At 42.2% G+C, this 23,344-nt stretch overlaps 1 protein-coding gene across 2 annotated transcripts in view; it reads left to right on the top strand.

Moving 5' to 3' along the window:
* LOC131047805 (pectin acetylesterase 3) overlaps positions 1 to 23,344 on the top strand; it is a 229,980-nt gene that overhangs the window by 16,684 nt on the left and 189,952 nt on the right. For both annotated transcript variants that reach the window (XM_057981594.2, XM_057981595.2), the window contains exons 5-6: positions 5,323 to 5,396; positions 21,297 to 21,383. In XM_057981594.2, coding sequence (XP_057837577.2) covers positions 5,323 to 5,396; positions 21,297 to 21,383 — 161 coding nt within the window. The remainder of the gene's footprint in view (positions 1 to 5,322; positions 5,397 to 21,296; positions 21,384 to 23,344) is intronic.

Genomic DNA, 23,344 nt, shown 5'->3' with positions numbered 1-23,344 from the left:
TTCCAGCATTTTGAAGACCACCATTGTTGTAGCCTCTTGAAGAACTCATGGTGCCATCTTCACAAGTGTTGGAGGGAGTTTACTTACTCTTCTTGGTCTATTTGCATATCCATGATCTCTCATTTCAATCTACCTATTATCTTAACTGTGCCTATTTACCTTTATCATTTTATCTCTCGTTGTTATTATTTTGGTTGTCCGTGGAGGTGGAAACATCGAAACGGGGGTCTGACTGAGGTAGATCTCTAAACACAACCCCAACATTTTCCTTCTTTCTTGTGTGCAAGTTTATAGTCGTGGGAAGGCAATCATCTTGCGGGAGGATTCAATCGTGGATCGGTTGTAAGCTTCCCTCATCTTTTCTCACTTTATTTTAGTACTTCGTATTATGTACTGTTGATTTAGTTTGTTATTGTATCACTTGTGTAGTAGTTCTATCATAACTGTCGCTTACGTACGAATTTTGTGTTCTCTCCATACAGAACGACAACGCGCTGCACTGGTGTCCCAGTCCTACGCGCTCGTCCCGAGGACAGAGACAATAGAGTCATCCAGGAGTCTCATTTGTAGTCTGTTAGCTTAGTTTTGCATTTTCATCCCTTGGCTCACCTTTAGTGCCAGTTTAAGTGAGGTAGCGGTGGATAGTTTGTTATCTAAGATTTGTCATCTTAGAGGTAACAAATTCCCTCCTCTACACTAAGCATATCACCATCATAGATTTTAAGAAAGAGTATGCCGACCTTGAGTTAATGATGAGCAGAATCATAGGATGTCCATAGGCCTTCATATTTGAACCTTGGATGTTTTACTTCATTGGCGAATTAATGGAAGGTGAAAAAGTGAGATTAGGTGAAGATAATCAGCCACAACTTGGACCAATAGTTGAAGAATCTAAGGCAAATTCAATGGATTGCTTGGCAAGGGACCTATGGCATGCGAACTAGGACAACTAAAAGTTCATGAGTGCTATCCACAGTTACACTTATATAATACTAGTTCTTTCAAGGAATCAAACCAGACATTCACAATGCACATCACCAGATCATTGCAAGGAGGACTTCATACAAGGTTGTTGCAGGAGGCTAGAAAGTTAGTAAAGAAGTATGGAGCCTGGTACATTTAGTTTACGAAATTCACTTACATCCGAGTCCAAGGATTCTCTGACCAGCCGTATAAGCTTCCGGGCTATCCAATGGACAAAATGGTGCTACTGGAAGTTACCAGATAGCTGACCACCTATGAAAAAATTTAGAAGAAGAAGAAGAAGAAGAAGTTGTCACTTGAATTCCCAATTGTCATAGGAGATATCAAAGAAATGTGTCCAACATTGATGGCGGCAAAAAAGTTAGTAGATGAATTGTTACTATCAGTTAACATTTCATATTGCAAGAACATTATTTGATCCATACAACAAAACCAGGATGGTTGTTGGAGTAAAACATAAACACAAGATTCAGCTAGAAGATTGTTGAGTCAACACCAGAGATGACTTTGAAGTCAGGAAGAGGATGTTTTCTAGATTGCTTTTCAATTTGATAAGACTTTGTGAAGTTATATAGGTGTCGGATCAGGTTGAAGAAGATGAAAATATGGTTCAACCAAAATATGAAAAGGAGAAGGATAGGCTAATTTAGGCTCCAGATTGGTTAGAGCCAGAAGTTGATGATTTAAATATCCTAAGTAGGCTAGTCCTAAAATTCACTAGGCACTGGGTTGAGCGACACATTGCAAAGTTAAAGGAGAAGAATGCTCGCTTGACTTACTAGTTGATGGGAGACCTAGACTCTCATAGCGAGGCAACAAAAGGGTCATCAGGAGCCCAAGCCAGGGAAGAGGAAATTCCGTAGGAAAGATCAAAGCATAGGAAACAGAAAAGCATTCCTAGGAATTCACAAGCAAATAAGAGAAAGGAAATTCAACAAGAAGAGCCGCAACAGAAGAGGCCAAGGATAGAGGAAGCACAGTCACCTGCTAGCTCTTCCAGTGTGCACGAAGTCACAATGTTCGCGAAAGGAGTTGCAAGAAACCAGCCACAGGAGGATGATATTGACATGGCGCAAGCATAGGATATTCTTAGCGTTAGTGCCTCCCATAGACATGTTCAACAGAGGAGTCAACGGAAGGAACTTCCTCCAATCCCAAAATAGCAGGATCAGGATTGTTTTATGGAAATAAATCTTGGAGACTTAGGAACTTTTGAGGAAGCTTCATAGGAATAGATGCAACAAGAAGTTTAGGACCAACAGACAGCCACTCCAGTTTGGCTGAGAGAAAGAATGAGAAAGGAGCCAAAGGAAGAGATTGACCCTGCACAGGAACTTGAAGAATTGTTGAGCAAGATAGCTAAACCAACAGAAAAGAAGGCAGTAATGAAGTTTTCCAAGATCACAAGGGATGAGTCAGGATCTAGGACATTACACCTAGCTATGCATAGAGTTGACAAAGACAAGAATGAGTTTTCACCTGATGAATATGAGATCACAAAGGTCAACTTAGGGCATGCCTCCAAGGCATAGGTGGTGGAAGACTTTAGTGAATCTTCTTTAGCACTGAAGGAATATATGAAAAGAATGGAAGATAAGATTAAGAAGTTGAAGAGAAAGAACAAAGCTTTGTGCGAATATGTGCGGCGCTTAAAGCGTCCATTTAGAGAATAAGATCCGTCCTTTGTTCCTCCCCCTTCTGTTCCAAAAGAATCTATTGATGGCATTGAAGAAATAAGGAGAAGAGCTCAACAATCTAAAGAATGGGTGGACGTCTTCACTTTAGCTGGTAAATTTATTGAAGACTTGGCTCGCTTCCACTCGCAAATCCTGGCTATCCTGAATAGGATTGAGACTGTGGACAATTCGTGGGAAGATGCACATATCTATTAGGACTCAACAATTCTAGACTTGAAGGCACTAATGGGAATTCCCAGGCAGACTTTGATTGATGGGAAGGTTGTCCAAGCAAATGGAATATATGACTTCCCTCGATGGTTTTATGCAGTTTGCACTAGGAAGGAATTCTTTGAAAGATTCAGTAAGGAGTCAACATCACTGAAGGAATCAGTCAAAAAGATTCAAGAAGAAATTCTCAATGTAGTAGAAGCATTGTTTGCAAGAAAGTTGACTGATGAAGAGCTGACAGTTGACCATGTGAAGGATAGGTTACATGAATTCTTCTTCGTGGAATCCTTCTCAAAGGGACATTTGGAAAATGTTTCCTTATTATCCAACACAATGTGCAGAACTCAAGAAGTGGCATAAAGATGGGAGAAGTTTTTCTCCAAGTGTGAAGAGACATTTCATTTCTAGAATTCAAGCTGGAGACTTTGCCAAGTGTCTTCGTAGGAGAGGTGGAAGCCGTCGTGGTTAGATTCATCGCATTTGCCATCAATGAACGAGATGACGGTCATCCAATTTTGGACGAGAATCTATTGCTTGCATGAGGGCATGGTGGGACATTTATTGTTGGTGGACGTTTTGACCAAGTGGTGGTATATTCAATGCATGGCAGCTGCCATATTCAAAGAGATAGTGGCTCATTTAATGCATGATGGGCGATTTGAGAAGTGATGGGCATTTATTGCATTATGGATGCCTTTTTTTGGGAGCAAGGAGCAATCAATTAGTAGTGGGCGAGATTCCTCATTAATGGCCATCCCCACTACTTGGCGTCATATTTTGGAATCTTTGGTCAAACCCTGATTAGGGTTTTGCTTGTTGAATCTTAGCCATTTATTGGATTGTAATCTAGGCCGTCCATTTTCCTCTTGGAGGCCTATAAAAAGGCGTCACCCCTTCATTTGTAATAGAGGGAGATTTGTATGAAATTGTTGCTATAAGTTTCTGAGATAATAAAAGTGATAGATTGGCTTTTGGTGTTCACTTAAGTTATTTTAAAACTTGCATGGTTTCATCTTCCTCATTTAGTGTAGATTTGCTTCAAGTATTTAGATGAATGAGATAGATTGTATTGTTTGGTGGAGAGATCATATGCTCATACCTTTTGCCAATAGATGATTTCTATCTGTAGTGCAAGGTTGTACTAAGATTTTACATGTGCGTTCTTAACTTAGATTATTGAATGAACATTGTTCTTTGATGGAGTTCGTTGATGGTTTAAAATCCTACAAGCACAACCTTTGAAGATTGCACCCTCTTTATGTAGTTGTCTGAAAGTGGCAAAGTAAAGTGTGGTTGATCTCGCCTGAGTCATTGTTATCTATTGAGTTCTTATATTTAGAATAGTCTTTCTAAACCCTTTGCTATTTTACTTTCTGCATTATATTATTGAAACATTCCAAAAAAGAGCTATCCATCGCCAAATCATTTACCAAATCTCCCTAAAGTTTCAAAATTTGTTTAAATCTTCTTCAAGTGTGCGTAAGTCCCCTTGGATTACCAGCAACATCAATCAAACGAGTCTATATCCATTGTAAAGTCGCTAGTACGCAGTTGGAACCTTGGAATCATTGTATGATCTTCCTGCAATCTTAGCATACACATGATTTTGATCAAGAGAGGATAGAGTGACCGTTGGAAGCTTTATTTTGTGTTGGTGTGGTCACAAAACACCCGTCAACAAGACTCACTCTTCAATCACCTTAGGCCATTGATTGTGGGTGTCCCATTTGATGGTCAAAGTTAGGGTTATTGTTAGCCCTTGAGACACTAAGCAGTGGTGGTTGTTGGGATTATTTCTTATAGGATCCAAAAGGTTACAAGATTCTTGCGTCTTGAGATTTAGGTTTACATGGGCACCATGTCCCTCCACTCATATTCATATCTCTTAATGACTAAATATAAATGTAATATGGCTGCATCCGTATTCATGTATACATACGTATCTATTTCAAAATGATTTGCTTGTTCTTGTACTTTGTGCTTGTATTTGAGGTCTCTAGGTGACTATGGTTGCAATCCCTAGATGTTTTAAAACCATGAAAGTTTTAACCTTTCTGAGCATTACTAATTCCTCATTGATTATGAACATCCATTTTTCCATTCCTCATGGGTTTCTCAATGTTGGGTTCCATTGATTGATGGAGTTTCTTGATAATCCATTTCCATCCCATTATCAAGACAAATAAATTAATGGCACATATTTCTGATGCACATAATAGAAACTTAAATAAGAAATAAAATACATATATAAATATGAGGTCTTGAAAATGCTCAAACTATTTAGAGGAGAAAGATGTATGGCTCAATGTTTATCAAGTTTTGACATTTTCTATAATCATTTCTGAAATGTTTTAAAATTTATTGCTTAATACAGTCCTTTTATATTCCTATATGATGCTAACAATGTTTCTCATGTTGATATATGTAACAGAATTCTTTAATTGGAATAGGGTGAAACTTATGTATTGTGATGGTGCCTCGTTTGCTGGGGATTCGTATGATGAGGTGGGTGGTATGAAGATTTATTTCCTCTTCTTTACAAAAAATATCAATTTGGAAATGTTTATGATATTTATATCTCCACTTGATGACATGTTAAATGAATCCTAAATAATCTTTGCATGTATACATGAAATGCTTTTATGTTTCATCATTATGATATTGATCCACATAAGCTGGCAGGTCTGGTCAACAGCATATAGTTGGATGTGAATTTATATTATTAATATGTAATCTAACTTATTAAAAATTTATCATGAATCCACATAGAAGGCATTTTATGTTTACCAGATTTTTATCAACATATAAATAATTTGGTAAGTTATGAGTTGACACTATTGCATGGTATACCATTGCATTGCAAGTCTTAACGTGGTAAATTAGTGCCCATTAATTATGCATATACAAAGGTCATACCTTCACAATGACCAAGCGATAAAATCCACAAGTAGGGAGAAACATAGAAATACAAAAACACTGAAATATAAAAACATAGAAATATAAATTTTTTCTTTTCCGATGAGGGTGTCGATCACCTTGGGAGGCTTTCTTGGTGGTATTCTTAGTAATAATTGTTATCAAATCTGATTGCACCCTTGAGAGAGCTTTAAATGACTCTCCTACCAGTTGATAAATGGAAACACTTGAAGGTTGTAGGTCACCTAAAGCTGAAGTGAATCTCTAGAAAGGGCTGGTTCCCTGCTGCATATCACCTAAATCTTGACTCTGGACTATTGTGTTAATGAGAAAAAGGGAAAAAATGACTTAAAAAATGAATCTTAAATGCTACTGAGGTGATGCACCATACATTTAATGAGCTGTACCACTATCTCTTAACACACAGATACCTCAATTTTCAGCTTTTTATTACACAACTCATATGTTTCAGATATCAATGCTTTAGTGTTTTGCATGGAGGATTGAGATTTCACAGTGTTTTTGAGTAGGAAAAGACATAATTTTCACAAATACAATTGATTATACTCATTTCGCAGCTTACATCCTGCATAAATCCATGTTCTTTCTGTTTTAAAAGGTACTAAATGAGACAAAAGTTTTAGGACTTACAAGTAAATCACATAAACATTCATCAATCATCATGTTGTACAGAGTAAGACAGCCATTGAGAAGGTAAATACTGAGATTTATTGCTGTATAAAGTGATATTACAGTGATACATAGTCTGAAAATGCTTGAAATGACCAAAGTTACATTGATTTCAGTCTCGAAAAAACTGAAAATGAGCTACAGAACAGTGTTAACAAATGAGAGAGCCTTGTTTCAGCTACAGTACTTGTCAAAAACTGAAAGGAACTAATTAAATTGAGCTATGCATTGGCTTTTTGCCTCCATTTCCTAGAACCGAACAACATGAGAATCATTCTCAAAAGGACAAGTGTGATGCTTGTAATGATCTGGCCCACCACTTTTTGGTGCCCAACTGCTGCTACAACTTCTTTTTGCCTCTTTGGTTGATGCATGATGAAAGTTGATGACTTGGAATTGAATTATTTAACTCTATCCAGTGTTGGCGGCATTATTGTACACGGGAATAACATTAGTTAATTATGTGTAATTGTTTTGGTTAGTTGGCAACCGAGGGGTGGAAGTTGCGGTGCGACGGTTGGCGCTCGCACCCCCTCGGTACCCTTTTATACTTCGGAATGTAACTTGTAACATACACTTGTTATGAATAGAACATCTGATATACTTTGTTTGATATTTACGGCATTATTCTGCGTTATGTTCTTTATGTCTTAAGTTATTCACCCGAGAGGGCAAACATTTGGCGCCGTTGCCTAGACGAACTCGGGAAGGGAAGACACGGATGGCGCACAGACACAATGGGCCTACCCGTTGGTGAGGTAAACCCGGAGGCCGACGACGCGCGGACAAAACTGTACATAGGAGAAGACACGGCAACGCGAGAATTTTCGATTTTGCTCCAGGTAGCCATTCAGACATACGTTCGACGAGAAGCGGCGGAGGCAGAAATCCCACCAAGTGCCGTGTGGACAGCGCTGGAGGTTAGCCCGGCAGTAAACCGGTTCATGAACCACCTCCCCCAGTTGCTTGCACAGGCATCGCTGGCACAACAGGCCCGCCTGGAGGAGATTGCCCAGGAAGAGCGACGACAACAAATCCTGCAACGCTACGAAGAGAACAGCCGACAGGACACGGAAAGAGATGGCACCAGGCCAGGAGGGAATTGAACTGCGAACTTCTTATTTTCAAATAAAAGTGTCATTGACACGAGTTGTACTTGAGCAGATGAATTAATAAAGACATGTTTTGATTAAAGAATTGAGAGTTATGGAAATGTGCGACAATTAATGCCAAACCTATTGAATAAAGATAGAAATAGAAAACCGGAAACGAACGAGTGGGAGGCCGCGCAGAGGGCTTTGATTCTGGAGCAGCAAGTAGAACGTAGATGGAGGCTGGGGCAACTTGCCGAAGGACGACCTGCCGAAGGGGGGCTTGAGGGGAACCAAGGAGGTGTCACGGAAGGTGCAGAGGCCGACGGAAATTTCTATGCGTCGCCGGATCATCATAGGACGCGGAGCCACGAAGAATTTCTAGAAGAAACAAGGTTACGGCGAAATCTAGTCGAGACTCGAGATCAGTTTAGGAACTTATCTCTTACGCCACGGAGTGAAGATCACCAACGGGAAGCAGGAGTAGGAGCGTGTCAGAACGAAGGGGAGGGCAACAGTACGGGTGTAGGTGCCACACGGGACAGGCAAAACACCGTACCTCCAGGACACACCACCAACACTACTGGAGGTAGCAGCGCAGGGTTGCAGACACAGACACAACCGCCTCCAGGAAGACGACTGAGAGAGTGCGGGAGGCCAGAGACGAGATCACAAAAGAAATGGCCGCACAAGGACAGAACAATCACCAGACAGCAAGTCCACCACGAACGAAGGGAGAAGAGGAAATCTTACGGCAAATCTTGCAGGTAGAGGTACTCGTGAGAATTCAAGACCTCCTGGAGAGTATGCCGCACCTAAAAACGGCTATTTTAAACTCGGTACCCCCACAAGTAAAAACAAAGGAGGTCGTGCGCCCCACAACCAACCCCGCGTTTAGGGAGGTCGTGAGCCCCGCGGTCGACCCCATGTTGTTGGTAGTCAACAGCGGACGCCACCCGGCGGTGGTAGAAATGGGTATACTAGGGACCACCTTAACAGACATTATTGTGGACGGAGGGTCAGGAGTAAATGTACTCCCAGAAGCGACATGGAAAAAATTGGGAAAGCCTACGTTGTGGCCCCCTACGTTCAACCTACTAGGGGTAGACCAACATGGGATTAAACCCCTTGGTACCCTCATGGGCCAGTAGGTGATGGTCGGCACGCAACCATTCGTGCTGGATTTTGTGGTAATCCCCTTAAAGCAGAAAGGATATGACGCCATCCTGGGGCGGGGGTGGCTCATTGCAGCAAAAGCGAACCATAACTGGAAGTGGAATACCCTTTCCTTGGAAAACGTCGGGAGGAAGTACGTAATCGACCTCCGTACGCAGATGGTGAGCGAGGAGTTAGCCTCTTCCTCCGACTCGGAGTCCGAGGGACACCAGTTAGCGGAGGGTGGAAATAGATGCCGCATGGAGCCTAGTGATGAAGGGGTGTTAGAACTGGAGGCATGCTCAGGAGACGATGGGGATTCGTTGAATGGCCTCTTCCATTGGCAAATGGGAGATTATGAACTATTTACACCCTCGTGCAACGTATTGAGCATCGAAGAAGAACCAGATATATTTCCCCCACAGTATGGCGAGTATAAGGAAGGGGAGGCAGCAGTAAATGAGATGCCGGCACACCAATTCCCGAAGGGGGAGCCTATTAAGTATCAGGAAGCCAAGTTAAAAGAAATGAATCTTGGGGAGACAAGTGACCCCAAGATCATCCTTGTCGGAGATGACTGGAATCCAGTGTTGAAGGCCGCAGCCTTCAAAATTTTCCTGGAGTACAAGGATGTCTTTGCATGGACATACAAGGACTTGAAGGGCGTGCCCCCAGAGCTATGTGTGCACCGAATAACGTTGGTACCAGGAGCCCAGCCAGTGAGGAAGCGACCGTACTGAATGAACAAAAATTATGCTGTACGGGTGAACGACGAAATTGAGCGGATGTTGGAAGCGGGCATAATCTTCAGAGTGCAAACAAGCGAATGGGTGTCCCCCATTGTGATTTCCCTCAAGAAAGAGGCCAATCAGATCCGGATCTGTGTAGACTTCCGGTGCCTAAACGCTGTCACTGTTAAAGACCCGTTTCCCATACCCTTCACAGACAGCATCTTGGAGGAAGTAGCTGGACATGAAATGTATTCCTTCATGGATGGATTCTCTGGTTACAACCAGATATCCATCGTGGAGGAAGATAAGCTGAAAACAACCTTCATGGTGGAGGACGGTGTGTACGCATACAACCGAATGCCCTTCGGTCTATGCAATGCGCTTGCCACCTTTCAACGCATTATCTTGCACATCTTCGACAAGATGTCGGTGGGGAACTTCAAAGCATTCTTGGATGATTGGTCTATTTACAGCGAACAGGACATCCACTTAAAAACTCTCGGAGAATGCCTGGAGAGGTGTCGGAGGGCACGGTTGGCTCTCAACCCGAAGAAATGTAGATTCATGGTACCACAGGGAAGATTGCTGGGACACATTGTGTGTAAAGAAGGATTGAAAACGGACCCGGACAAGATTCTGGTAATAGTAGAAATGGAACCTCCGACGGACGTCACGGGGGTAAAGTCCTTCCTTGGTCATGTGGGGTACTACAGGAGGTTCATCAAGAACTTTGCTGAGGTGTCCCACCCATTGGATAAGTTGACAAGGAAAGGGGAACCATACATTTGGGCAGAGCCACAGAGCAAGGCCTTCAAAGAGCTGAAGACAAGGTTGATGGCAGCGCCCATACTGGCATACCCGAACTGGGATAAGGAATTCCACGTTCATGTAGATGCCTCAAACTATGCCATCGGGGCTACATTAGCCCAAGTAGGAGGACACGGGCTGGACCACCCCGTGTATTTTGCCAGCAAATTGCTCTCGAAGGCGGAGAAAAACTATAGTACCACAGAACGTGAAGCACTCGGTATGGTCTATGCCGTACAGAAATTCCGTCATTACCTCCTGGCCACACCATTCACATTTTACGTAGACCACCAGGCACTCGTGTATTTAGTAAACAAGCCCATTATACAGGGGAGGATAAGTCGTTGGCTATTGCTACTACAGGAGTTCACATTTTTAATTGTGGTGAGACCAGGGCGAAGCCATGTCATAGCCGACCAGCTATCCCGGATTAAGTCGGGGGAACCTCCAGAGGGAGTAAATGACGATTTTCCAGATGCATACTTGTTCCAAATAGCCGTACTCCCTGCGTGGTACAGGAAGATTGGAGAGTACCTATCGACGTCCCGATTTCCGGAGGGTATGCCTCCAGGGGAACGAAGAAAGCTCGCATTAAGGAGTAGGACTTTTTCGCTCATTAACGGGTTACTCTACAAAATGGGGCCGGACCAGATATTAAGGCGTTGTGTCATGGAAGAAGAAGTCTCGAGTGTACTAAGGGAGGCACACGAAGGGCCCGTAGGTGGACACATGGGTCCAGACACCACAGCCCGAAAGGTGCTTCTCGCAGGACTATGGTGGCCAACGGTATATCACGACGCCAGGGAGTGGGTCGTGAGATGCGACACTTGCCAACGGGCGGGCAAACCTCTGAAGCGGGACTTCATGCCCCTCAACCCGTCGCATGCACAAGAACTCTTTGAGCGATGGGGACTCGACTTTGTGGGTCCTCTTAAGGCCAGCCGCACATGATGGTGCCGGTACATTATAGTTGCGACAGAATACTTGACCAAGTGGGTGGAGGCAAGGGCTCTCCAGGATAATTCGGTAGTAAGCACAGCGAAGTTTATTTATGAACAAATCATTACGCGATATGGTATACCTATTCAGTTGACCAGTGACCCGGGAGGCCACTTCGTGAACCATGTCATACACCGGTTGACATTGGACTTCAAGATTTTTCACTCATTCTCAAGTCCGTATTACCCACATGCCAATGGCCAGGCGGAGGCCACAAATAAAATAATAATGTCGGTGATATATAAGTCTTGCGGAGTGGAGAGGGATGACTGGGAGGAGCGCCTACTGTCAGTACTTTGGGCATACCGAACAACCTACAAGGTAACTACTGGACAAACTCCCTTCCAGCTAATGTATGGACAAGAAGCCGTGGTGCCAGTTGAATTCATGGTGCCAAGTCTACGGATTGCCATCGATAATCGCCTTGGCGACATGGAAAGCCTGAGGGAGAGGCTGTACGCGTTGAACAAATTGGATGAACGAAGGATGATGGCTCAGTGGGAGATAGAAACAGCCTAGCAAAGACGGAAGATGTGGCACGACAAGCATCTCCGGCGAATGAATTTTACTCCCGGACAGCTGGTGCTAAAATTCAACGGGAAGAACGAAATTAAGCTTGGGAAATTCAAAGTCCGATGGTTAGGGCCCTTTCGGATACGTGAGGTCAATACGAAGGGGGCGATAAAGTTGTGGACGCTGGACGAGAAGGAGATACCAGACGCAGTCAACGGGTCGAAATTAAAGATCTATCACGAACGGAGGGAACCAGGACCCCCTAGTCAGTCAGCCCGCTAGAAAAATTGAAAAAAATATATATAAAAGAAAATTTGAAAAAAAATATATATAAAAAAAGAAGGAAACCAAAAAAAAAAAAAAAAAAAAAAAGGGAAAAAGTGACCACCGTACGGTGGCATCACCGTACGATGGAACCACTGACGGTGGAACCACCGACGGTTGAACCACCGTGTGGTGGGACCACCGTGCGGTGGGACCATCGACGGTGGAACCATCGTGCGGTGGGAGCCACCGAAGGCGGTCACCAAGCAGCCGCGGAAGACTATAACACGCCGCAAAACATCAAACACCATCGCACAACATTGAACACCGCCGAAGGAAGAACATAGCGGACACCGCACAGCCAGACCACCACGCCACCACGCGACGCGAAGGGGAAAGAACGAAGACGCCGCGAACTGCACGGGCTGACCACCAAGCACCGCACGGCCACCACGCACAGCAACGCGCAGCAGCCGCACCACCAAGCACCGCACGGGCCGACCACCAAGCAGTGCACGGCCAGACCAAGTCCGCACAATCCCACGCAGCTACACCACAGGTAGACCAAACAGCAAGGGTTACGCGCAACAGCCGCAAAGGGAAGAATAGAGCCACAGGTAGACCAAGCAGCCGCACGAAAAAGAAGGCCGTTACGAAGGGTAGAATTTTTATAAACAAATCGGTTACAGGGAGATTAATGGATTCAGCAGGGAAACGAAGCTGGAAGAAACAGCTGCACGCTTCCTCCAGTAGCAGCCAGAGGGATAGGAATAGCAACATTAGGGTCTTAGCATCGGGAGTACGTGTTGCAGGCGGCACCATGGATGCCAGCGCCCAGCAAAAACAAAAAACAGAAAGCACCACAGGCCATTGCAAGTGCGAAAAACACAGTGACGCCACAGAATGTTACTTTCGAGGGCCTGAATGGATTCGAATGCCGAAAATGGTGGCAGGACACCCCCGATAATGACCTGGTAAAGCAAAACCTCCGGAAAGCACAAGTAGAGTGGGCTATTCGGATGCCCGTGTTCCCTATCCGGGAGTACGAGGGGGCCCTACGCTTCATGGTGGACACCTTCGACAGGCATACATGCACCAGCACGTTTGAATACCTCCGGAGGGATGTCACTATATCCTTCAAAGCAAGGGATTTCATGAGGGTATTCGGCATTCCGGGCAGCCAGGGCAAGAAAATAGACTTGAAGGCCAAGAAGATGACACAGGAGGAGAAGGAGCGGTGGATTAAATTAGTCTCCCGGAATTTGACCACAGCGGAATTGGACAGCGTGGCTAGAGCCATGAAGAGTCGCGGAATCCATAAGACTTTTGTTGCGGAGGGCCACTGGAGATGCATCATGGATGTTATCAAGAGCAGATTGACGGGGTCGGGTAGGGCGTCGGACATTGCCCTCCCCCAGATTATGCTGATGAATGGGCTGATGAATGGCATCGTATATGACTGGGTAGCGTTACTGGCAGAGCGTATGTATGAGTTTCTGATGCTCCAGCATCGCACATTCTATATGCCTCATTACGCTATAGGGTTATTCCTGGAGGCCACGCGGGAAGTAGTGCCGGAGGACGAGTTGGAGGTACGGCCACAGGGACCGTTGACAGCGGGAGAGCCTCCAATAATGTATTGGAGGCACTTGGACATTGGGCACTCTTCCGCGAAGCAGAAACGGGCGATGGATAGGGCCTCGGCCTCAGGGGAGCCTAACAGCAGGAGGGAGTCCAGCAGCACGGAGGATTCAGAGGAGGAAGATGAGGAGGACGATAGCAGCCAGGCAACGAAGGAGCCTGTACGAGTCCGGTTTGCCCCACCTTTGTTACCGATGGGCACGACTGTGCCAGCATTTGGAGTAGGCGGCACCTTTATTCCGGCCTTCGGGCAGAGCCATACGCCTGTTACACTTGGTCCCCTTCAGCACGAGCACCAGGGAGCACCATCGGGCCCAACCACAGCGGCACTTACCGAGGACATGGCAGAGTCAGGGATGGAGGAGGCACCGCATCCGATAGTGGGCGTTGAGGAGCAGGGGCCGACGGAGGTGGAGGATATTGAGCCTCACGTGCGGTTGGACATTGTGGGTAGTGACGCTGTGGTGATTGTTTCTGCTTCGCTATTGGAGGAGCCAACGACAGCGACCCATCCCTCGGTCACGGAGATGCGTGCTGACCTCGAGGCTATGCAGAGCTGGCTCACACAGGGGTTTCAGATGACACTGGCACAGCCGGAGGGAGTTGTTGTATTTTCACCATGTCGAGAGACTAGAGCGGAGGTAGTCGACTTGGATGACTCGTCAGGGGAGGCACATGGACTCACAGTTGGGAACGAGGCAGGGGAGGTCGCCTCTGTTGGGCAGGCACTAGGAGATGGTGCACCTTCGGTGGTGGAGGCGGTACCTTCACAGCAGGATACAGTAGTGCTCGAGATTTCCCAGTCTTCGGCATAGACAGGGGAGGATGTCGAGACCTATCTCGCTGACATGGCTGATATGGTGACGAGGGGTAGGCAGGTGGTGGCCGCCGCCCAGACGCAAGCATTGCAGCAGGTGATGGTGGAGCTAGAGCAGGTCCTACAGTTTATGCAGGTGGGCTGCCCGATAGCCTTTGCTACCTGCTTTGAGTCTCAGGGGTGGCTGACTACGGAGACAGAGGAGATGCTCCAGGCTTGGAGGTTACGTCAGCCCATTGTGGAGAGTCGGGTGACGGCAGTTGTCCGCGAGATCGAGCAGGTCTACCGGGATGCCTATTATACATTGAGGCGTACACAGCAAGAGTCTGCAGTCAGGGAGGCTGCTCAAGTAGCGTTAGAGAGAGAGGTGGCCAGTCAGCAGGCCTCATGGGCAGCCGAGAGGGCGCAGTTGTTGGCACAGCTAGAGATGGCCCGCACAGAGATGGCTGAGATCCGGATAGCGAAGGCGGAGGTAGAGACTCGTCTGGCAACCGAGCAGACTCGGTTGGTTTGCGCGACGGAGGCAGTGGATACAAAAGAGAAGGAGTTACTGGAGGCAGCACACATGGTGAAGACAGCTTTAGAGAAGGTCCTCGTAGCGGAACGGGATGTGGCTACACGCAATCAGTAGGTGTATGAGCTTCATGCCCGCTTGGTGACCCAGACACCGCCATCTCACACTTCTACTTCAGGGACGCTTTCTCAGCCCCCTCCCTAGTCTTTCAGATATATTGTATAGGTTGCATTATCTCTTGTAAGTCGCCCGGAGATGACTTTTCTTTTTGGGGGGGATGATGTTGGCGGCATTATTGTACACGGGAATAACATTAGTTAATTATGTGTAATTGTTTTGGTTAGTTGGCAACCGAGGGGTGGAAGTTGCGGTGCGACGGTTGGCGCTCGCACCCCCTCGGTACCCTTTTATACTTTGGAATGTAACTTGTAACATACACTTGTTATGAATAGAACATCTGATATACTTTGTCTGATATTTACGGCATTATTCTGCGTTATGTTCTTTATGTCTTAAGTTATTCACCCGAGAGGGCAAACATCCAGCTGAAAGTCTTCCTAGATAGTTGGGAAAGCAAGTGCTTTGAGCAAACTCCTCCCTAAATCTTCTCTTTTAGCTGTCCACCTTGTCAATTGACCCCTATATGCTTGCTTGACTGTTCCATGTTCTCTCAACTGTCATAATCTTATTTGCAAGATGATACGGCAAGTGATTCCAATGGGTGAACTGAACTATGTCTTCATGATGGTGTGCAATAAGACCTTCTGAATTATGGCTTTAAAGGCATGTTTAAAGGGGGGGCTGTACTAGTACATTGAACCTGTTGGGCGTACTATCCCAAGGGGGCTGATTGTTGCAAATATTGTTTCTTGGACATCATGTTAGATTTTCTTTGTTGTTGAAGGTTTCCTACAAGTTTTGTTGCAGTCTGTACAATATTGGAGATCATCTGTGAAGAATATTCTACTTGGCTGGGCCATATCAAGCATAGAAAGGTGTGTGAATGTGAAGTCAAAGCATTTCCTTTTTGAAGATGAATTTTGATGGTATGGAAGCACCTAGGAACTGATTAATGAAGTCAAGCAATTGTTGTGTGAACTTTGGCTTAATTGATGAGGTAGTTGTAAGTTTAAGCTTGACATCCTTTCTACACCAGCAACTAGTTTGATTGTTATCAAACCTGGAATAGTTCATTTTGTTTAAATAATCTGATGTACTTCAGTTATAAGGAGAAAAAAGGAGGTCAGCAGTAGTTTATTTCAGTTTGGATGTTGTAGTTTGTAACAGGGATTTGCTACAACTGTTTGTGGAGTGCTTTTCAGAAAGTATCCAGTCTGATTTGACAATTAACAGAAAAAAAAGGTGCTATTGGACCTGTTGATGCATGTTTTGGTGACACTCCACAACACAGAATAAAATACGAAGTATTCTATCCTCTCTTGAACAAGGAAACCTCAAATGCTAAACAATGTGATCAAATAAGGCAACCCCAAGGTTTACAATGCGAACAATGTGACTTTATGATGGATAGACTCAGTGAATGATGTGATTTGTTTATATCACAAAGGGACTTACGCTTAGCTGGAACTTGGATACTAAACTGCTTTGAACTTCAAATAAAAGACAAAGTGATCAAGGGTTAGGAAACTTAATCTAAAATCCTAAGGTCAATGATGATAATGGATAGTGCTAAGATAGATGGATTCCATAAATCAAGCTTTGCTTCACCATGAGGAAACAACTACACAAAACTGATGCAATCTCCAAAGGTAACGAAGGATTTTCGTATCATAGTTTGTTGATTGCAAATTGCAGTGTATGGTTAGTTTGAACCTGATTTAGCACTAGTTCGATTGTGGATGTTCATTTGGATTGCGCCAGAATTTCAAAATAATTTTAATGATAATTAATCCTTAATAAAAATTTGTGAAACAATACCAACAAACACCATCAGCAATTCATAAAAAATTGCTTCACAAAACCCCTCCTTCAATCTGGAAACAGCACTTTTGAGCTTGGAAAATCGAGAAGCTCAGGTCTGGAAATTGATGTGAGGATGAAGAATTTCACCTAAATCTGAATTTGCATCTTTTCTCCTCTCAAATTTGCCTCAGAATTTGATTCTCTTTAATCAAAATCACCTCCAATCTGCTAGACTTAGCCTTAAAATCTGATAAAATTGCCTCCTTTGCTGGATATCAGTTCCCATCTGTCAAAGTTCGCTCTTGTTCTGCTGTCAATCTGTTTTGATGTGGAAATCAAATGTTTTCATCTTACCTAAATAGCGCTCCATGTTTGAATTCACAATCTCCTCCCAAGGCCAACCTAGGTGATAATTTTTCTTTTTTTAAATATGCAACTTCGAATTTCCTCCATCCTCATTCAGGTTGGCCAGCCCTAATCACGTTTTCAAATTAACATCTCAAATTTCCTCATGATTCTTCAGGTCGGCTAGGTTAATTTGTTTAAGCACTTGCATTATAAACCTTATTTTGGAGGGATTCTTCAAGTCTTTTAATGCAATCTGGCCTTCCGAAGTCATTGATTTCACCTTGCTCGAATGCATATAAATAAGGTAAGCTCTCATTTTTTCTAAACAAATCTGAATGCAAACAATTTCCATTGAACTCTGCCCTAGACTAGGACTGCTAGGTGGAGTTCTTACTAAGTTAGGGACAAATAGGGTGCTAGTAAGAGGTAGTCATGGACAATAGGGCACATTTCCACCTTAGGCAGGGACTGCAAGGGTGGGTTTGAGATGTGCTCAAGGACTAGCAAGGGTGGCTTTTCAAGGTGATCATGGATGAATCCGGGTGCAATTCCATACTGCTTAGGGACTCACGAAGGCGAGATTTGAAGGTGTCCAAGGACAAGTGTAAGCACTTGTGAGGGTGAGAGAAGGATTACTAGGGAATGAATTCATCATTGACATGGATTTTTGTTTAAATGAAATGCAACCTTGACACTTAGAGAAGGAATGTTGGGCACAATTTCAAGTGAAGGAAGCTTAGGGACTCATGAAGGAAGGATTTGAAGGTGTCCAAGGACAAGTGTAAGCACTTGTGAGGGTGAGAGAAGGATTACTAGGGCATGAATTCATCGTTGACATGGATTTTTCTTTAAATGAAATGCAACCTTGACACTTAGAGAAGGAATGTTGGGCACAATTTCAAGTGAAGGAAGGATTCATAGGGTGCAAAATAAGGTTTTCCAGGGATATGTGGGTGCAAATTCAAAGTAGAGAGGGACTGTGAGGGGTGGACAAGGATAAATGTAGGTGGGATTTCAAGGTGGAGAGGGACATTGAAGGTACATTTGAGATGTAGTTCTAGACTCTTAGGTGCATCTCCACCTTGCACAAGGACTAGGACAAATTTCTCACTTCAAACATGGATTCCCACACTTCAACTTAGGAATTTTCCAATAATCCTCATCCCAATCCTGGATTGTGAAGGGGATCATGACCTATAGGCAGATTTCCTAAGGGAAATCCACCTCAAACATGGATTTTACATTGTGAAATTCACTCCTTGGAAAATTTGTTCATTCCATTCTCAAACCGTGGAATTCTCATTCCATCCCTATCAAATCTTAGGACTTCTTCCTTCATCCACATCTAAGTTTTGGAATTTTCAAGCCATTCGGATTTTTCTAGTTTCTTAAAGGACTAATCACTCATTCCTCATCTAAGACTTGGAATTTCTGACTTGACTCACCTATTCCAAATTTGAACATACCCTCACACCGACGGACTCTTATACTTACTCCATGGATTGTAAAATGCAATCCCATCCAGATGGACAAGACATCACCATCCACTTATAAGAGCTAGGAGACTAAAAAAACCCACAATGCTGCCAATCTAAGGACAACTAAGGCAAAAACGACTAATCTAGAAAGCAAAAAGAGGGGTCCCCATTTGCAATGGAGTGTGTGTGTTTACAACACAACAGGACCTGCACTAATATTCCTCAACATTCAATTCAAGTTATCATGCTATTGTTAATAGTTAATCTGATTTGTTCATGATAGTTTGTTTCTGTGGGTTTTGTTGTAGCAGTCTATTTAATGATCAACACTTAATATCAGATTATATCAGCAGTTATACTTCCATGAGATGATTGTAATGCATGTGAGCTAACTTTCTAATGCCCTGGACGGTAGTACTGCCAATGGTTTCTTACTTGCACTTTGATGTATTTGCTCACCCCACTGAATAAGTGGAAAGCATGGTATTTTCTTATCCCAGCGAATAGGTGGAAGATCAGTATTGGTTTACCTCACTGAATAAGTGGTAGTGTTGTATTCTTCACCACTGAATAAGTGGTAGTGTTTTATTGTTCACCATACAACACTATAATTTATGTTGGGTCACTATACACCTTGAAGGGAATTTTGGATGTTTATTAGCTGCCATTCCAGCAGCTAGGAAAGGGAATTGTTGGTTATTACTTGGTGGAAATTCTTTGGAGCTGTTGTACCATGTGGTAAATGGGATCACAGCACTATGAAGTGGTCAAAATAGGAGTTGCTTATTTTCAGATACCATCTAGTGATAAATTGGCATCATTCAGGATTTTTACCATTGTGGCTAGTTTGAAATTTATTGTGATTGGGCTTTAGTTTTGTATTCAGCTGCAATACTCAAGTTTTAGGATTTTCCAACACTACAGAGGTGGTTACAAATTCTTGCAAATCATATATATTATATTTGAGAGTTCAGTTTTATGCAAGCCATGTACTTTAGAGATGGGGATTAAATCACTAAATCTTTTTGCATCAGCCATATCAATTTATCCTACAAGTGGTCACTCAATCTAGGTGTTTATTTTATGTGTTTTGGGAAGTCTATTTTTAGATTGTTGGTCAACTGTTTGTTATAATACTTGGATTTGAATATTGAAGAGTTTCCATTGCTCTATCATTCAAATTGTAATCATTTGTACAGTTCACCCCTAAATCAGTTTAAATTTGTGAGTCTAGATGGCTATGTTGCCATGATGTGGTTAATTGTTTAAAATTTCTGCAGTGTATTCATTGTAGAATTGTTCAGCCTACTACCAGTAAGTTAGTGTCTCAATCACCATAAGATCTCAACTCGCACACAATGGGGGATCTAGGTGATCAAAAGTGTGAGGGTCTATTCATTCGTACAAATATTTGTAAAAGTCCAAAAAAATCAGTTTCAGGACATTACAGAAATTGCTATTTTGATGATGATTATTGTCCATTTTTTGTTGTTCTGTTTCTGGGCAAAGGTTGAAGGGCCTACTTTTAGATTGTTTTGTTTTATTATTTCTTTAGAATGGTTTTTCTTTAAAGTTCCTTTCTTTCTTGTTTTTTCCTAAAAGTTTTAGAAGTTTTTTTCTAAACATCACTTTGCAGGATATTCTAAAATTCCAAAAGGAATATTATTTGTAAACCTATGAATAAGAGCTTTGGACACAAGTGATGGGGAATGATGATGGATTCTATGCTTATATTGTTGTTGAACTTGCATTTGTAATTCCATTGATTGAATTGAAGGCAATTTTGCCATCAAGCTTTTTATCTTGGTCATGGTTTCGTATAACATTAAATTGTTTTGTTTTAATATTTGGGATCAAGTGTGTAGTGAAATGTTGGTCTCTGTTTGTAGCTAGTAAGGTGTTGATGGTTTGTTTTTATAAGTTGTTTCATCCATAAAAATTTTAAATTTTGCTTACAAGGCACAGTTGTTATCAGTTTGGTGCTTGTCTCCAAGAAAAACATATACGCAAGCACTCATTTTAATCTATGTAAAACTCTCAGGAAGATATTGTATGTTGTTAATATTTGTATATTTTGTCTATAGTTTGATGTTTAGAGTTTTTTTAGCTTTATGTTTAGGTTTAGTTTACATCTCATGGAGCTTCTCATAATTTTAAGAGAGGTGGATCCTCACATGGTATTCCAGTTTGTGTTGTCTTGCAAAAGACAAATTAAAACACCAATAATATCATGATTATTAATTGCATGATGTTTTTTAGATTGATCTCACTGAAATACTTGGATTGTCTATTGTTAGTTATTTTTTGTTGTATTTTGCTAGGTTATATAGATGTATAAATTTTTTTGAAGCAAGAAAATTATTTAATCTGTATTAGATAGATGAAAATGTTTTATCTATATTTAAAAGAAAATGTTGATTTCTTTACAATAATGTGATATTGTTCATTGTCATCAATACAAAGATCATTACCAAACGTGTTGTATAAGTTTATGACTTTTTCCTTTTGAAATATATAGGAATCAGGTCTTTATTTTAGAGGGCAAAGAATTTGGCATGCCATGATTGCTGATCTCCTAGCAAAAGGAATGGAACATGTGGAGCAGGTTCTCATTTGTTCACTCACTCTCATAAACATGCATCTTCTTTTGTTCTCTCTCACTTGAAACCGAACATATTTATATAGAAATAGAATCTTAACACACAAATTCGTTATTCTGTACGGATGGTTTTAAATTGAGCTTGAGTGGAGGGTAATTGATTTTTTCCATTTCTAACTCTAGAGTGGGATCGATAGACTCAAAAGAAGCTATAGCTGCTGAAGAAAATTTTAAGGGGCACACTAGCTAAATTCAGAAGTCACAAGTTCTGCTCTTTGCATGGAATTTTTAAGCATTTCTTGTAAAATGCCATATATCTCATTTATATTAATAAAAATGTTCATTCCCATTTACTCTGACACAACGAGCATAATTTTTCAAACAAGGTAGTCCAAAAATTATTGTTTTTTTATAATATTGAAAATATATTTTGTCAGTGAAGTAAAGAAGCTTGAGATCTAAATATGTAATATTGAAAAAATAATTTCCATGAATAATCTGCACTTGTAAACTTCTTTCTATACACATGCTAACTGAATCCCTTTTAGACAAAACATTTAAACCTCACTACATTAAAATTCTGGTTTGAACCATATAAATTTTTTTTTGTATTAAAATTTTATCTTAATAAAGTTTGACACATTTCGTCCAAAAGAATTTCAAATATTGTATAAATGCTAAGTATATTGCATGTTTTTTTACAAAAAGTATACTTGCAATTCAAGTCTAGACACAGATTTTGTTGAACTTACTGTAAATATTGAGCTGGAGGAAGCCCCTTGTGTTCTTTAATTCAAATATTGTTTCAAGTAGCATTAATTATGCTTGATCCATTTGCAATGCACTTCAGTAACTTCATACCATCATGTGCTTGGATATCCATTTATCATGTTAAATGTAATGTACCCGACGGCACCCCCAGCCGTACGACACCTTCCCGACAGCACCCCAGCCATATGGAACCTCCCCCAAAGACTATCACCCCGTATGTCAAACACCTATTGTGCTGCTCGTACGGAAACAGTCCGTACGGTGACTACACAGGCCTGTACGGTGGCTGCACTCCACCCGTACGACGACATGGACACTACTTCACCTGTACAGTGACAATGCCTCACCCGTACGATGAAGTCTACCTCACCTCCGTACGGTTACTACTCCAGACCACGCGCAATAAGTACCATACCATGTACTGCGCACGACAAATCTCCAGAAGCACGATACAGGAATGAATCATCAACATAGAGTATACACCAACAACATTGAATGGCCAAGAACCAGATATTTGTAATTATATTCCACACGGTAGAGATAGATCCGACAATGAAGTATTTCTGTCCTCATTTTTGTTTTCAAAAATGAAGGACCATTACATAAAATTTTTGTGAAAAAATGAAAATTTTACTCTATGACACGCTTCCCGAGGCAAAATTTTGATTAATCCTTGGACTAGCTTAATCTTCAATCCATCCTCGAACCACGTTTCGAATTTCATCGCATTCTGGATTCGTTTGTTATGTCTTTCCTTCAATTTCGAGTTTTTTCTCCTTGACTACAGGTGGGAAATTTCTCTTGAATTGCAAGTTTTAATGATTTCCATTGTTTTGGTCTTTGTAGGGAAATTTTTGGCTAATTACAAGTGCACTTTATTGAAAAATAAAAACTTGTAATTTGCTTTTTATTTCCCTCTTGATGCTTTTTGGCTTTTTCAGTTAAAATAGGGATTTTTTTGGTTAAGTTACAAGTAAACTTGTATTTCTTTTCAAAAACCCCTACTTTAATGGTTTTTGGTTGTAATAGGAATTTTAAACCCCTATTACATATGTGCAAGTGAATTAAAACTTCTTGTAGGGATTTTATTTTCCCTTTACAAGTAATTTTAAACTTGCACATCTCTCTCCAAAACCCGATTTTCTCTATAAAGTGCATTTTTGAAGGATTTTAAACATGTAATTGCATTTTAAAAA

The sequence above is a fragment of the Cryptomeria japonica genome, chromosome 8 (assembly GCF_030272615.1).
Source record: "Cryptomeria japonica chromosome 8, Sugi_1.0, whole genome shotgun sequence".
NCBI lineage: Eukaryota > Viridiplantae > Streptophyta > Pinopsida > Cupressales > Cupressaceae > Cryptomeria > Cryptomeria japonica.
The sequence above is the reverse complement of the archived record's forward strand: the minus strand, read 5'-3'. Positions and strand labels throughout refer to the sequence as shown.